Consider the following 15,986-nt stretch of genomic DNA (forward strand, 5'->3'; position numbering starts at 1 on the left):
TAAGCACCCCCTCCTCCCCCACCACCTACCCTCTGGTAACCACTAATCTATAGTCCACCTCCATGAGTCTCTGTTTTTCCTGTTCATTTGTTGCTTTTAGGTTTATATCCCACATATGTGATATCATGTGATTTTCAACTTTTTCTGTCTGGCTTATTTCGCTTAGCAGGATTATCTCGAGGTCCATCCATGTTGTCGCAAATGGCAGTATTTCATCTCTTATGGCTGAGTAATATTCCATTGTATATTCGTACTACAGCTTCTTTATCTAATCATCTATTGTAGGACACTTCAGTTGCTTCCATGTCCTGGCCACCGTGAATAATGCTGCTATGAACATCAGTGTGCAAATATCTTTATAGATATGGGTTTTCAAGGCTTTGGGGTAAATATCCAGTAGAAGGATTGCTGAATCATATGGTAGATCAATTCCTAGTTTTTTGAGGAACTTCCATACTGTTTTCCATAGTGGCTATACCAATTTGCAGTCCTACCAGCAGTGTATGAGGGTTCCTTTTTCTCTGCATCACCTCCAACATTTGTTATTACTTGTCATGTTTACAACAGCTATTCTAACAGGTGTGAGATGGTATCTCATTGTGGTTTTGATTTGCATTTCCCTAATAGCTAGCAATGTTGAACATCTTTTCATATATTTGTTGGCCATTTATATGTCCTCTAGGGAGAAGTGTCTGTTCAGGTCCCGTGCCCATTGTTTGATTGGATCGTTAGTTTTTTTGTTGTTGCTGAGTTGTATGAGTTCTTTGTATATTTTAGATATTAGGCCCTTATCGGAGGTGTTGTTTGCAAATATATTTTCCCATTCGGATGTTTGTCTCTTTACCTTGTTGATGATTTCTTTTGGTGAGCAGAAGCTTTTTAGTTTAATGTAGTCCGATTCATTTATTTTTGCTTTTACTTCCCTTCCTTTTGAAGTCAAATTCATAAATCCTCTTTAAGTCCAAGGTCCTTGAGTTTAGTTCCTATGTTTTCTTCTATGAATTTTATTGTTTCAGATCTTATATTCATTTTGAGTTAATTTTGGTGTGTGGTGATAGAAACAGTCTAGTTTCATTCTTTTGCAGGTGGCTTTCCAGTTTTCTCATCATCATCTATTGAAGAGGCTTTCCTTTCTCCACTGTATGTTTTTCGCTTTTTTGTTGAAGATTATTTGCCCATATAAACATAAACATGGGTTTAATTCCGGACTCTCGATTCTATTCCACTGGTGTGTGTGTCTGTTTTTCTGCCAGTACCATGCCATTTTGATTACTGTCACTTTGTAGTATAATTTGAAGTCGGGCAGAGTGATGCCTCTAGCCTTGTTCTTTTTTCTCAGGATGGCTTTGTCATTTTGGGGTCTTTAGTGCTTCCATACAAATCTGATGATTTTTTTTCTATTTCTTTAAAGAAGGCAGGTAGGATTTTGATGGAGATTGCATTAAATCTGTATAATGCTTTAGGTAATGTCATTTTAACGATGTTGATTCTTCCAATCCAAGAACATGGAATATCTTTCCATTTCTTTGTATCTTCTTCAATTTCTTTTAATAGGATCTTGTAATTTTCATTATATAGGTCCTTCACATGTTTCATTAGATTTATTCCTAGGTATTTTATTCTTTTTGTTGCAATTGCAAAAGGAATTATTTTTTCCACTTCATTTTTGACACTTCATTATTAGAGTATAGGAAAGCTATGGATTTTTGAACGTTGATTTTGTATCCAGAGACTTTACTGTATTTGCTTATTGTTTCTAGTAGTGATCTTGTGGATTCTTTGGGGTTTTCTATATAGAGAATCATGTCATCTGCAAATAGTGACAGTTTGACTTCTTCATTTCCTATTTGGATGCCTTTTATATTTTTCTCTTGGCTGATTGCACTTTCTGGGACCTCCAGTGTTATATTGAATAACAGTGGCAAAAGTAGAAACCTTGCCTTGTTTCTGATCATAGAGGGAAGAGTTTTAGTTTTTCACCATGAAGTGTAATGTTGGCTGAGGGTTTGTTGTATATGGCCTTTATTATGTTAAGATACTTTCCTTCTATACCGATTTTGTTAAGTGTTTTGATCATAAATGGATGCTGTATCTTGTCAAAGGCTTTTCTGCATCTGTTGATATGATCATATGATTCTTATTCTATGATTTGTATGTGTAGTTTATCACATTAATCGATTCACATATGTTGAACCATCCCTGTGCCCCCTAGGATGAAGCCCACTTGATCGTCATGTATAATCTTTATAATATGTTGCTATATTCGGTTCACTCGTATCTTATTTAGGATTTTTGCATCTGTCTTCATGAGAGATATTGGTCTGTAGTTTTCTTTTTTTGTGTTATCTTTACCAGGTTTTGGTATCAGGGTAATTTTGGCCTCATAAAATGAGTTGGGAAGTATTGCCTCCTCTCCAATTTTTTGGAAGAGTTTGAGGAGAATAGGAATTAAATCTTCATTGAATGTTTGGTAGAATTCACTGATGAAGCCATCTGGTCCTGGACTTTTACTTTTTGAAATCGATTGTTTCAATTTCCATACTGCTGATTGGTCTATTTAGATTTTCCATTTTTTCTTGATTCAGTCTAGGAAGATTGTATCTTTCTAAGTACTGGTGCATTTCTTCTAGGTTATTAAATTTGTTGTTATATACTTTTTCATAGTATTTTTGTACGATCCTTCGTATACCTGGATGTCAGTCGTAATTTCTCCCTCTTTTGTCCCTGATTTTGTTTATTTGTGTCCTTTCTCTTTTTTTCTTTAGTGAGTCTAGCCTGGGGTTTGCCAATTTAATTAACCTTCTGAAAGAACCAGCTCTTCGTTGCATTTATTTTTTCTATTTTTTTTCTTTTTTTGGTTTCAATTTCATTGATTTCTGCTCTGTTTTTGATTATTTCTTTCCTTATGGTGAATTTAGGCTTCATTTGTTCTTCCTTTTCTAGTTTTCTAAGATGAAGCATTAAGTTGTTTATTTGGCGTCGTTCTTGTTTTTTTGAGATAGGCCTGTAATGATATGAACTTTGCTCTTATGACTGCTTTTGCCGTGTCCCAAAAGTTTTGATATGTTGTAGTATCATTACCATTAGTTTCTATGTATCTCTTGATCTCTCTTTTTATTTCTTCTCTGACCCAGTTATTCTTCAGTAGCATGTTGTTTACTCTCCATGTATTCGTGGTTATTCCTGCTTTCTTTTTACAGTTGATCTCCAGCTTCAAAGCATTATGATCAGAGACTATGGTTGGTATGATTTCAACCCTCTTGTATTTGTTGAGGCTATCTCTGTGTCCTAGTATGTGGTCAATCCTTGAGAATGTTCCATGCACACTAGAGAAGAAAGTATAAGTAGCTATTTTGTGATGGAAGGTTCTGTAAACGTCAATTATGTCCAGTTGGTTTAATGTGTCATTTAAGAATGTTATTTCCCTATTGATTTTCTGTTTGGATGATTCATTCATATCTGACAGTTGGATATTTATGTCTCCTACTATTGACAGTGTTTTGGTTTCTCTCTTTAGTTCTGTTAGTAATTGCTTTACATATTTTGGGGCTCCCTGATTGGGAGCATAGATATTAATAAATGTTTTGTCCTCTTGGTCCCTGATTCCCTTATCACTATTATGTGTCCCTCAGTATCTTTCTTTACCTTATTTATTTGAAGTCCATTTTGTTCAATATTAGTACCACTACTCCCACTTTTCTCTGAATGCCATTTGCTTGAAATATCATTTTCCACCCTTTCACTTTGAATCTATATTTCTCTTTGGACCTGAGATGTGTCTCCTGAGGCAGCATATTGTTGGGTTTGGTTTTTTGATCCATTCTGCAACTCTGTGCTTTTTTATTGGTGAGTTCAGTCCATTTACATTTAGGGTGATTATTGAAATGTGAGGTCTTATCTCCATTTTATCTTTTGCTTTCTGGTAGCTTGGTGTTTTCATTGTTTCTTTGTCTTTGTGTTTTTGTTGTCTTTATTTTGGTTGGCTTTTGTGGGTTTTGCCTCTGGTCCTTCTTGTTTTATGTTATATAGTTCAGTTCTGAATCTTTGGTGTGTGGTTTCCATTACAAATATGTAAAGGATAGTTATATATATTTATATACAATAGTCCATTTTCTTCTTCACGTGCCTTATCTACATTCCTCTGCGAATTTGGATCTTTGAATCCTCCCCTTTTCAGTCATCATTGTCTCATTTTGTCCCTATGTATGCTGAATGTTCGTTACCATCTCGCTGTATCTATTTTCCTATTATTTAAGCTTGTAATGCCTTGTTATTAATAAGGATTGCACTCCTCTCCTTCTAGTTGCCTGATAAGTCACCATCCTCCTATTTATGTATTTTTTTTGTCATTGTGTTTTAGGTGAGCTGACTCCTTTCAATATTTCTGGTAGTGCAGACCTTGTAGTGGAGAATTTTCTCAATTTTTGTATGTCTGAAAGGTGTTAATTTCTCCTTTATATCTAAAGGAGAGCTTAGCTGAATACATTATTCTAGGCTGGTAGTTTCTTTCCCTTAATATTTTGAATATATGATTCCACTCTTTTCTGTCTTGCAAGATATGTGCTGAGAAGTCCGATGATAATCTAATGGGTTTTCTTTTATAAGTTACCATTTTCTTCTTGGCTGCCTGAGAATTCTGGCTTTGTTGTTGATTTTCGATCATTTTAATACAATGTGTCTTGGTGACGGCCTTTTTGGGTTGAGATAATTAGGTTTTCTGTTGACTTCTTGAATTCCAAGCTCTAATTCATTCCTTAGACTTGGGAAATTCTCATCCACTGTTTGTCTGAAAATGCTTTCTATTCCCTGCTCCTTTTTCTCGCCTTTGATAATGCCCATTATTCTTATGTTTCCTCTGCAGACGTTATCAGATAGTTCTTGTGTTTCTCTTTATTTTTTATTCTTCTGTTTCTCTCTTCTTTCTTCTGATTTATTTCTATATGTCTGTCTTACATGTCACTGATCCTTTCCTCTATTTGGTCAACTCTATTTCGCAAGCTTGCTATTTTCATTTTCAACTCTTGCAGTGTGTTTTTTATCTCTGGAAGATGTATTCTGTTCTTTTTGAAGGTTTCAATCTCCTTGCTCTGCTCATCTAGTTGTTTTTTCAATTTCTGATATTGTTGATATGACTCGTTTCGGAGTTCACTTAGTTTTTTCATAAATACTATCCTGAATTCTCTGTCATTTAAGTCGCAAATTTCTATGTCTGTAAGCTTATTTTCTGGAGATTTTTCTCTTTCTTTCTGAGATGCCTTGTCACCTTGGTTGTTCATGGTGTTTAATGGACTATTTCTCTGCCAGGACATTAATGAAAAATGTATTTTGCTTTTTTTTTTTCCAGAAAGATTTATTATATAAAGGTCTCTCTTTAGCCTGCTGCAAAGAAGGCGCTTTTCTTTTGGTTTCCAGTAAGTAGCGTCCAAATCTCTTGGATCCCTGCTTTATATAAAGCCTTAATAATGCCTTTTTATTTTCTTGTAGATATTTAATCACGCTCGCTATCCTCAGTCTCAGTCCCTGTCAGTTTTAGCAACAGTTTCGGTAGCATTTGCTTAGATTCCCTTGGGGCTCCACGGTGTTCGGTCTTAGAGGGCATGGCGGGGAGGGGCCCTCTGGGTTGGGGTTTGGGGGCTGCGGCTCAGCCTTGGTTTTGCAACCATGGCTGGTAAAAATCAACTGTTCTTTCTCTGCTGTCCCGCATCTCTGCTTTCTGCCCTGATGACTGGGCCCTACTGCCGGCTGCATGGAACTCACAACTCTCCCAGGCAGGGCTGTTCAGGGAACTTGCTACACCGTCTCCCGTCTCTCTTCCTTCTACAGGTAACTCCGGCAGCTACGAGAGGCAGCTTTTTTATTTCTCCTAGTCCACCGCCCGACACTTGGGGTTCTAACTTGTGGTATCTCATGCACAGATCCCATGCTCAGATGTGCTGGTGTGCAGTTTGGGTTTTTTTTGTTGAGTGTTAGATGTTCGGCTTAGTGTTGTTTCAAGGCAAGAGATCTGGGGATGTCTCTCACACTGCCATGTTTCTCCAAACCTAAATGTTTTTAGTTTTGATGAGATCCAATTTATTTTTTTCTTTCATTTTCATGCTTTTGGTTGTCATATCTAAGAATCCTTTGCTAAATCTAAGATCATGAAGATTTTTCTCTGTTTTTTTGAACAGTTTTATAGTTTTAGCTCTTACATTTTGTTCTTTGACCCATTTTTAGTTAATTTTTGTATACGATTTGAGATGGACATCCAAAGTCATTCTTTGCATGTGGATATCCAGTTTTCCCCATATCATTTGTTGAAGAGATTATTTTTTTCCTCATTGAATAGTCTTGCCACCCTTGTGTTCCATTGATCTATATGTCTGTATTTATGCCCATACCCTGTCTTGATTATTGTTGCTTTCTAATAAGTTTTGAAATTGGAAAGTGTAAGTTCTCTTGCTTTGGTCTTCTTTTTCAAGATTATTTTGGCTATTTGGAGCCCTTTATAATTCCATGCGAATTTTAGAACCAGCTTGACAATTTTTATAAAGAAGCCGGCTGAGATTGTGATAGGGATTGTGCTGAATCTGCAGATTGCTTTGGGTAGTGTGGCCATCTTTATAATAGTATGTCTTCCCATTTGTTAACGCAAGATGCTTTTCCATTTATTTAGATCTGTATTTTTCTTTCAACAATTTTTCGTAGTTTCGAGAGCATACATTTTGTATTTTAAGTTTACTCCTGAATGTTTTAGTTTTTTCGATGCTGTTGTAAATGGGGTTGTTTTCTGAATTCTGTTTTCAGATTGATTATTGCAAGTGTATAGAAATAGTTTGTTTTTGTATATTGATCTTGTTGCTTGTAACCTTACTGAATTTGTTTATTAGTTCTAATATTTTTTTAGTGGATTTTTTAGGACTTTCTGTATAAGATCATCTGTCAGTAGAGATAGTCTTCCTTTCTAATTTGGATGCCTTTTTTTGTCTTTTTCTTGTATAAGTGCCTGGGCTAGAACCTTTAGTACAGTGTTGAATAGAAGTGGCAAGAGCAGACATCCCTGATTTGTTCCTGGTCTTACTGGGGACAGCATTCAGTCTTTCATCATTATGTATCATTATGTATGGTGTTAGCTGTGCGTTTTTTGTAGATATCCTTTATCAGATTGAAGAAGTTCCCTTCTCTTCCTAATTTATTGTTTTGTTTTTTTTTTATCATGACAGGATGTTAAATTTTGTCAAGTGTCTTTTCTGCATCAATTTGTTTTTGTTTTTTGTTCTTGAGATATTATGTTAATTTATTTTTGGATGTTAAACCATTTATTCCTGGGATAAATCCCACTTAGTCATGCATATAATCCTTCCTATATGTGGTTGTATTAAATTTGCTATTATTTTTTTGAGGATTTTTGGGTCTATATTCGTAAGAGATATTGGTCTATAGTTTCTTTTTTTATGATATCTTTTTTATTTTGAGTATCAGGTAATACTGGCCTCGTCAAATGAGTTGGGAAGTAATCCAGCCTCTTTTATTTTTGGAAGGGTTTAAAAAGGAGATATGTTAATTCTTCTTTAAATATTTGATGAAATTCACTAATGATGCCAATCTGAGTTTGGGCTTTTCTTTGTAGGTAATATTTTGATACCAAACTTGGTCTCTTTACTTGTAGATCTAATCATATTGTCTGTTTCTTCTTCTTCAGTCAGTTTTGGTAGTTTATGTCAGTTTAGGGATTTGTCCATTTCATCAAAGTTGTCTAATTTATTGGCCTACAATTGTTTCTGGTTTTCTTTTTCTTCCTCTATTGGTATAACCTTTAGAAGTTACATTACTGAAAGTTTTTGGTAAATTCTCTGTTTATCTGGATATGTTTATAATTTGTCCATAATCTTAAAACGTAGTTTTTTCTAGGTGCAAACAAAGGGTCGATTGTTTTTCTTCTAGCATTTAACCATTTTATGCAACATGATCTGATTGGATGTTGCTACTGAGATGTCTTCTGTCAGTCCAACTGTCCTTTCTTAGGTGATTTTTTTTTTCTCTATGGCTGCTTTTATTTTATTTTGTTTTGTTTTAATTTTAGTATAAAAAATTAGGACTGTATTTCCGATAAGGCTGACTATATATAGATGAGCTAGACACTCTACCCAACATCACTGACATGTTGGAATGCCATGAGAAATTGACAGAAAAATCATCCTGGATATTAAAAAGACTCTGACATGGTGATATATGGTTATTGTATTGTGCAGCCAATGGCATAAAGCCTTAGAGGGCCACTGAGTCTTAATGCATGCCATAAAGATTGTTCTCATTGTAGATATTCTCATCTGCTTGGTGTAGCACACTGCAGCTGCATTTTGCAAAGTTCCATTCTTAGGGTCATTCAATGAAACTTTGCTTATTCGCAACACCTTTCTTCTCATTCACTTTTTGGTAATTATGGCAGCCAAAACAGTGAGTAATATCACACCAATAATAGAGAGTCCAATGTAGAATGCCTCAGTAGTGATCATCCATGGATTTTGTTCCAGGTACGTGTGAATTTCATTGTATTACTAAATGCCATCTGAAAGCTGTGCCATAGTGCCATCTCCATCTGTTAGGCAAAGTTCAATGGTAAGCTGGTCATATTTGTTTCCTGTGCTGTGATACACTGGGTTTCTGTTGTCTGCATTGGAGAAGATGAAGTAGCTGTTTTGAGGTTCCGTGTGGGTGCTGGCATTGTAGGAGCAGAGGTGAAGACCCTATGTGATGTTGAAACACTGGTGACCTTAGATGGACTGGCTTTATCTCCAGTAATATGTTAATTTTCAAGTCATTATTACCACCCTGAGCACGCAACACTGCAATAGTACATGCCGCTGTTGGACTGGGCTGTATTCTTTATAGTTAAAGACACATTCTCTTTCAAAATGATTCCATTTAGGTTATAACACTCATTCCTCTGAAAGGTGAAATGGTTTCCATCAGTTCCAATGAGATGATTTGAGCATAGAAACCGAGGACATTTCCCTTGGCCCCAGCACTTGGTTATGACTTCTCTAGCTGTTGAGTAGGTGCAGGGTCACACGACAGGCATGACTCACCACTCCACTCACTTGTACCTGAGAAACTACAACATCTGTCCAAAATAGTATGAGGTTTGTGAAGGCTACCCAGGGACGCATGAAGGTGTCAGCTGGTTAGTTAGGTTTTTAGCTCCTCTGGTGGTTGTCGCTACAGCTGCTTTTAAGGTCTTCTCTTTCTCTTGTTATTCGACATTTTAGTGCAATGTGCTTAGGTATGGTGTACTTTTTATTTATCCTGCTTGGTGTATGTTGCACTTCCTCTTTTTGTGGATTTATGTTTTTCCCTTTAGTATGTCATAGCATTGTCATTTATTTGAATGTTGTTTTAATTTGTTTACTGTTAAAGATAATATTGACATTTACAACTTTGTACTTCAACCCTTGTGTACACAGCACATCTATAAGGTAGATTCTTAGAAGTAAAATTTCTAAATTTATTTTTTGATAGATTCTGTCATTTTGTCCTCCCAAAAAGATTTTGTCAATTTATGTTCCTTCCTGCAAAAATTGAGGGCCCTTGTTTCCCCCATGCCTTCAGAAACACTAATATCACTAGCATTTAACATTTTAAATTTTCTAAGCTTTTGTTTTCATTAACCATTGGTATTGTGAAATATAGCAAAGAGCAAAGTTCACAGGAAAAAATTTACAGTCCAGTGATTTGTCACAGACAATCCCTTGTGGAATTACCTACGGGGTGCCATTACAGAACACGGGCAACTGAGCAGAATCCCTGTTGGTTTCCTGTCCAGTGATGCCTCTTTTCTTTCTCCTTAGGGTTAGCTATTGTATTGACTTGTATCTCTATAATCTAGTTTGTTCTGTGTTTGAATTTTATCAATGGGATCATGTATATAGCTCTTATCTTTTTTTTTTTTTTTTGGTTGTATAACGCTTAATGAGATTCACTGATGTTACTGTATGCATTTCCATGTTTGCATTGCTTTATAGTGATCCATTGAATGAATATACTACAATTTATCCATTCTACTGTTGATGGACATTTGGGTTGTTCCCAGTTTTTGGCTGTTATGAATAAAGCTCTGTAAACATTCTTATACAGATTTCTTGCTGTACATGTGCACTAAGATATATTCCTGGGAGTGGAATTGCTAGGCCAGAGGTATGAACATATTTAGCTTTAGTAGATATTACAAAATAGGTTTACTGTTTCCATTCCTTACAACTGGCCAGGGTAGTTCACTTGGTTGTGGGTTTTTAATTTTAGTCATTCTGGTGAATGTATAGTGGTGGCTTGTTGTGGTAATGAGATTAAGCTCTTTTTCATATGTCTGTTGTCCATTTGTATTTTCTTTTATGTAATATACCTGTTCTGTTACGTAATGTAATATACCTGTGCAGTTTTTTGTAGGATTGTCTTTTATTTTCTTATTGATTTGAAGAAGTTCTTTATATATTCAGATAGAGGCCTATTGTCAGATATATGTGCTACAGGTAGCCTGTAGCTTGCTGTCTAGAGACTCTCATGATGGAGCCCTTTTAAGAAGGGAAGTTCATAATTTTAAGGTAGTTTAATTTATATCTTTTTTCTTTTTAGGCCTTTCTCTACCTTTCATTTATCTTAAAGACCTACAGATATTTAGAAACCTTATTGTTTTGCCTCTTATTTGGTTGGTAACCCTGTGATTGATTTTTGATGTGGCATGAGGTAGGATTTTATTTTTTCATGTGGAATTGCCCTGATCACTATAGAGTCATAACAAGTCTTGACACCACGTAGAGCACATCCTTCTACCTTCTTCAAGAATGTCTCTACTTTAATAAATGCCTTGGCTCTTCTTGACCTTTTGCTTGTCTCCATAAATCTAAGAATCAACTTGTTCAGTTCCACAAGGAAAAGCAACACCAAAACTATTGGGCTTTTGATTGGTTTGGCATTAAAATGATGCATGAGTGAACACTGATACAACATTGAGTCTTACACCATGGACATTTTCTGTTTTTTTAGGTGTTATTTAAAATCTGATAAAAACATTTTATGATTGTCTTTGGAGAGGTCTTATATTTTATTTTATTTATTCTCATATTTGATGATTTTAGATATAAATGGTATCATTAAAAATAATTCATTTTAAAGTGTTTATTGTGGGTAGCAATTGATTGTTCTGTCAACTGTGCTAAACTCACTAATTCTAACAATTTATATCTTCTTTTGGATTTTCATTATTTGTAATCATACTGTCTGTGGATTTAACTTTTACCCCTCTCCAATCCTTATACCTTTTACTTATTTTGTTTTGCTTAACTGCATATAGTTAACATATAATAGTGGGAATAGTGAGAATTATGGTCTTGTTCCCATTTTTGGAGAGAGAGCATTTTACCATTGTTTGCTGTAGGGTTTTGGCAGGGGCTGGGGGGTTCATTTGTTTATTTTTTAAAAATAAATAACCGTTATCAGATTAGGAAGTTACCTTGTATTCCTGATTTTTTGAGTTTTGATCAGAAGTGATTGTTGAATTTTATCAATACCTTTTCTTTTTTTATTGCAATGAACACATGACTTTTCTCCTATTTTCTGTTAATGTGGCTAATTATACAGTTTGTAGTGATGTATTATTCTTTTTATATATTTGGTTGCTAATATTTTGCTTTGGGTTTTTTGCATATATGTGAGTGATATGAATTTTTTGTAATATCTTTGTTAGGTCTTGATATCAAAGATATGCTTGTCATAAAATATTTGAAGAATGTTTCCTCATTTTCTTTTCTCTGGAAGAGGTGAAGTAAGAAGTATTATTTCATCCTTAAATATTTTGTGGAATCACAGGTGAAACTATCTGGGCCACTTGTCTTTGTAGGAAAATTTTAAATTATGATCTCAATTTCAGATTTTTTTCTTTCTTTTGTCAGTTTTGGTAGGTTGTATTTTTGTAGAAATTTTTGTTTTGTCTAAAATTTTCCAAATTTTGAGTTTTGTAATATTCTTTTATCTTTTAATGTTTTATAAGATCTGAAGAATGCCTTTTTATTCCTGACAAATGGTATTTGTTTCTCTTTTAATCTCTCCCACCAAGAGTTTATCAATTTTGTTTTATAAAACTTAACTTTCATTTATTTCAGTGTCTTTATCTCTGGTAAGACTTTTTACCTTAAAGTTTCCTTTGTCCGATATTAGTGTTACTTCTCTAGTGTCTTTTGGTTTAAACTTGCACTGTATGTCTTTTTCAGTCTTTTTAATCTCTCTCTGTCTTTGTATTTAAGGTATGGTTTGGTTTTCTATCCATTCTGACATTGTGTCTTTGTCATTCAATTGGACTCATACTTGGGCCTAAACCATTTAATTTTTCTACCTACTTTAGGTTTCTTTAACTCTCCTCTCTTATTGTCTTTTTTTTTTTTTTAATCATTTCATTTCCTCGTTCTGTTAGCTTGGAAGTTATAGAGTCTTTTACTTTTAGTGGCTTGTCCTAGTGGTTCCAGCAAGCAGTTGACTTTTATTGTTTAGTACCTTTCCTCTCTTCTCGGACAATGCAAAGTTCTTAAAGTACAATTTACTATTACTCCTAACTTACATTGCTGTTGTTTTTTTTGCATCCCATTTTAAACTCAAGAAGACATTATTGTTATTGTTTTATACAGTCAGTGTCCATTTACCCACATATTTATCCCTTGCATTGCCCTTCATTCTGCCCTATATCTCTGAACTTTTATCTGGGATCATTTTGGTTTTGTCTAAAGAATGAAGAACACCATTTCCCATTCCCTTAGTGTAGGCCTGCTGGTGATTCGTACTTAGTTTTGGTTTACTGACATGTATAAAGTTGTTCTTGAATCTGTGGCACAATGTCTTTTTTATTGTTTTTAGTTCTGGAGTTTCCAGTTTGTTCATTTTTCTAGTCTCTAGTTTTCTTTTGAAGTTCTCCATTTTGTCTTTTATTCTTTGAGCAGAGCAGCATGTGTGTCTGGTACCACCAATAGCTGGAGCCCATGTGCATCTCTTTCTATAGTCATGGGTTGTTTTCTTTTTTCTTTTTTTTTTTTGCTGGTTTTCATTCATGTCATCTTGTTTTGTGCTTGGATATTTTTGCTTGTGTGTCAGAAATTATATTAATTACAATTATTTTAGAAATAATTTGATGCCTAGAATGATATCTTCTTCCAGAGAGAATTTTAGGTTTGCTTCTGCCAGGGACCTAGTAAGCACTAGCAAGCTGGGTCATCTTAATCCAGTTTGGTGACTGATCTCTTTGTAGCAGAGCTGCAGTTCCTGGTAAGGCCTGTCAACTTCTGGCTCATTCAATCTTAAGGTACAGCATTTTGGGTACTAACCCAAAGAAGGGTTCATCATGGTTACTGTCCCCATAGCCCTGGAGGCTGGTTAAAAGTGCCCCTTGGCTAGCCTTCTAAAATAATCACCCCTCTTCCTGGGCAAAAAAGACCCAAATGTCTTTGTCTTCCCTGTGGTCCAGCAGATTCTCCCTGGTCTTGTGAGCTCTGCCTTCAAGCAGATGTTTTTGATATTTTGTCCAGCTTTTTCTAGTTGACCTCAGCCTTTGGGTTGGCCCCAATTCCATAGTTCAGCATTACCTGAAGTGTAAATCTGACCCTTTCATTCTATGTCTGATATACATATATATTTATAGTTTTGTCCACCTGATGAGTAAAAAAGATTTCACTTATAATTTGCATTTTTTTGATTACTACTGAGTTTGAACATCTTTTCATATATTTATTGGCCATTTTTTTTCCTTTTCTCTGTTGGACCATATCTTTTCTGGGTACTTTTCTTTTTCCATATTGCTCTAGCACTTTATATATTCTTTATGTTGATCATCTCTTACATGTTGCAAACAGTTTCTCCCATTCTTTCATAATTCTTTGACATTTTAATTATGACTATATCATATAAAAATTTAATGTTTAGATATTCAAATGTTTCAGTCTTTTATGGCTTTTGGTTTTTATGTCTTGCAGATTAGGACAACATAAATATTTTATGCTTTAATATTTATCTTTTGAATTCTTTTGGATTGAGTTTGTGTTTATTTTGTGAAATATTTGACTTCTTAGGTAAATGAATAGAGTGTAAGGAGAGGAGCTACTTTTTCCTCCTACTGTAAAGGTTTTTGCAGGCCCTGAGAAGAGCAGTCAATAGGCCCAAGATGACATGCATTTGGGGTTCCCTCCAATCCTTCCCCACAGTCCTGCCTTGTGGAAGATAAAGCTTGGATGTTTTCTCAGGGCAGGTCTTCCTGGCTGAGTAACGTGGAAGAGAATGACTAAAAGGGAGACAGGAGGTTATGATCTGTCATCACACAAATGTCGAAACCAGTGATAACATGTAAGGTCTATGTCCTATTTTTGTAAATAGTTTATTTTTATAAGTAAGAACTATTTCAATCTAAAAAAATCAAATGATATATGAAAGTTCAAAGAAAAAAGGGGGAAAAAGTGCCCCAAATTTCCCACAGAGGTGACCATCATTTTGGATCTCTCCCTCTGTCTGCGACACACATGTGAGCATACATATGGCTTTACAAGTCAGTTCCCGCAAACTCTGCTGTGTGTTTAAGTTGGCAGCCCTGGTGGATGTCATTCCAGGCCAGTATGTAGAGATCATGTCCTCCGGCGTTAAGAGCACAAACTTCAGAGCCAGAACACCTGGTTTGAGTCCAGCCTTGTTGTCGCCTAGCGGTGTGAAGTGGACAGGTTGTTCTGTGTCTGTTTCCTCATCCATAAGCTAGGATACTAGCACTGTGGGGATGAAGTGACTTAACACCAGCTCAGTGACTCCTCTGTCTGCAGTGCATTCTAGGTGGCTGCATGACATCCTGGCATGTCATGTAACCTGAAGTACTTTCTGTTGCCCTAAACAGGGCCTTGGACATCTGTGCACTGCCATCTTGAGGTGTGGAGTGATGTTCGCTCAGTGCTGCACAGTGGGCGCTGAGGCAACTTACTGCTTTTTCTTCTAAGGCGGACTGTGGTTGCCTTGCTGAAGTCAAATCCCAAGTCCCAGAGTTTTGAATCAGGGTCCACATGCTGCTTTCAGTGAGAAGTCAGAGGGCAGGATTGGCCTGTGGGGAGCCCTTTGGGCTGATAACTTCGTAACCTACCTCTAGGTTCTGTGCCTGGCTAGACTTTGCTGGGAGGAAGGGTACGTGTGGCAGTGGCGTGGTTTCCTGGAGCTGACCTTTCCTTCCTCGACAGGTTCAGCAGTACCGGGTTGCCATGACTGCAAAAGACTGCTCCATCATGATCGCGCTGTCCCCTTGTCTGCAGGATGCAAGGTGAGGTGCTCACTGCTGTGGGTTTTGTGAATTGACTAGAATCAGTTTCCCCCTCATTAGGGAGCCCCAGGCAGGACCCACATTTATGAGCAGAGGCTCATCTCTGATGCCTACTAAATATCATCCCACTTGTTAACTCTTGTTCTCTAAAAGCTTATAATTCCATCAAAAGGACATTTATGAGAATAGTTTTAAAAGATTGTTCTATTAAATTGAAGATTACTATTGTTTTCTAAGAAAACACCCTAAGGACTTAGAAGCGGTTTGATACTGTGGTGCAAATTCCTTTCTCTCAAAGGAAGCCCCCGTCTTCTGTCAAGGTTCTGAGGACCAAGAGACTAAGTTCCTGTGGGCCTGTTCCTCTGTCCTCTACCAGCCCCACTATGCTGACCTTCATGGTCATTTGAAGCCTTTAAAGCAACACGTGCATTGTTCTGCCTGTTTGTAGCATCTCTTCCTGGACATCACTGTTGTCATCCGGTCTCCTCCCCCACCTTTTTTTAGGAACTCGGGATAAACCTGATAATCTCTTAGTAATTAGGTAGCAGTTTCAGCATTGATCTGCAGGGAGCAAAACCCCATGCACAGTATTTACGGAATGTTCTGCATGCTTCTGACAAATGTTCCAGGGTCAAGATGACTGTTACTGGCTGCTAGCCACCCATTTTTCTAGTGCGTTTGA

At 36.2% G+C, this 15,986-nt stretch overlaps 1 protein-coding gene and 1 pseudogene across 5 annotated transcripts in view; one reads left to right on the forward strand and one right to left on the reverse strand.

Annotated features, from left to right (window-relative positions):
• Nucleotides 1-15,986, forward strand: part of LOC105304687 (inositol-pentakisphosphate 2-kinase) — a 125,141-nt gene that overhangs the window by 104,888 nt on the left and 4,267 nt on the right. For all 5 annotated transcript variants that reach the window (XM_023522558.1, XM_023522557.1, XM_023522555.1 and 2 more), the window contains one exon: nt 15,225-15,304. In XM_023522558.1, coding sequence (XP_023378326.1) covers nt 15,225-15,304 — 80 coding nt within the window. The remainder of the gene's footprint in view (nt 1-15,224; nt 15,305-15,986) is intronic.
• Nucleotides 7,577-10,413, reverse strand: LOC111731101 (annotated as a pseudogene).

Source organism: Pteropus vampyrus, unplaced genomic scaffold (assembly GCF_000151845.1).
Source record: "Pteropus vampyrus isolate Shadow unplaced genomic scaffold, Pvam_2.0 Scaffold349, whole genome shotgun sequence".
NCBI classification, from domain to species: Eukaryota; Metazoa; Chordata; class Mammalia; order Chiroptera; family Pteropodidae; genus Pteropus; species Pteropus vampyrus.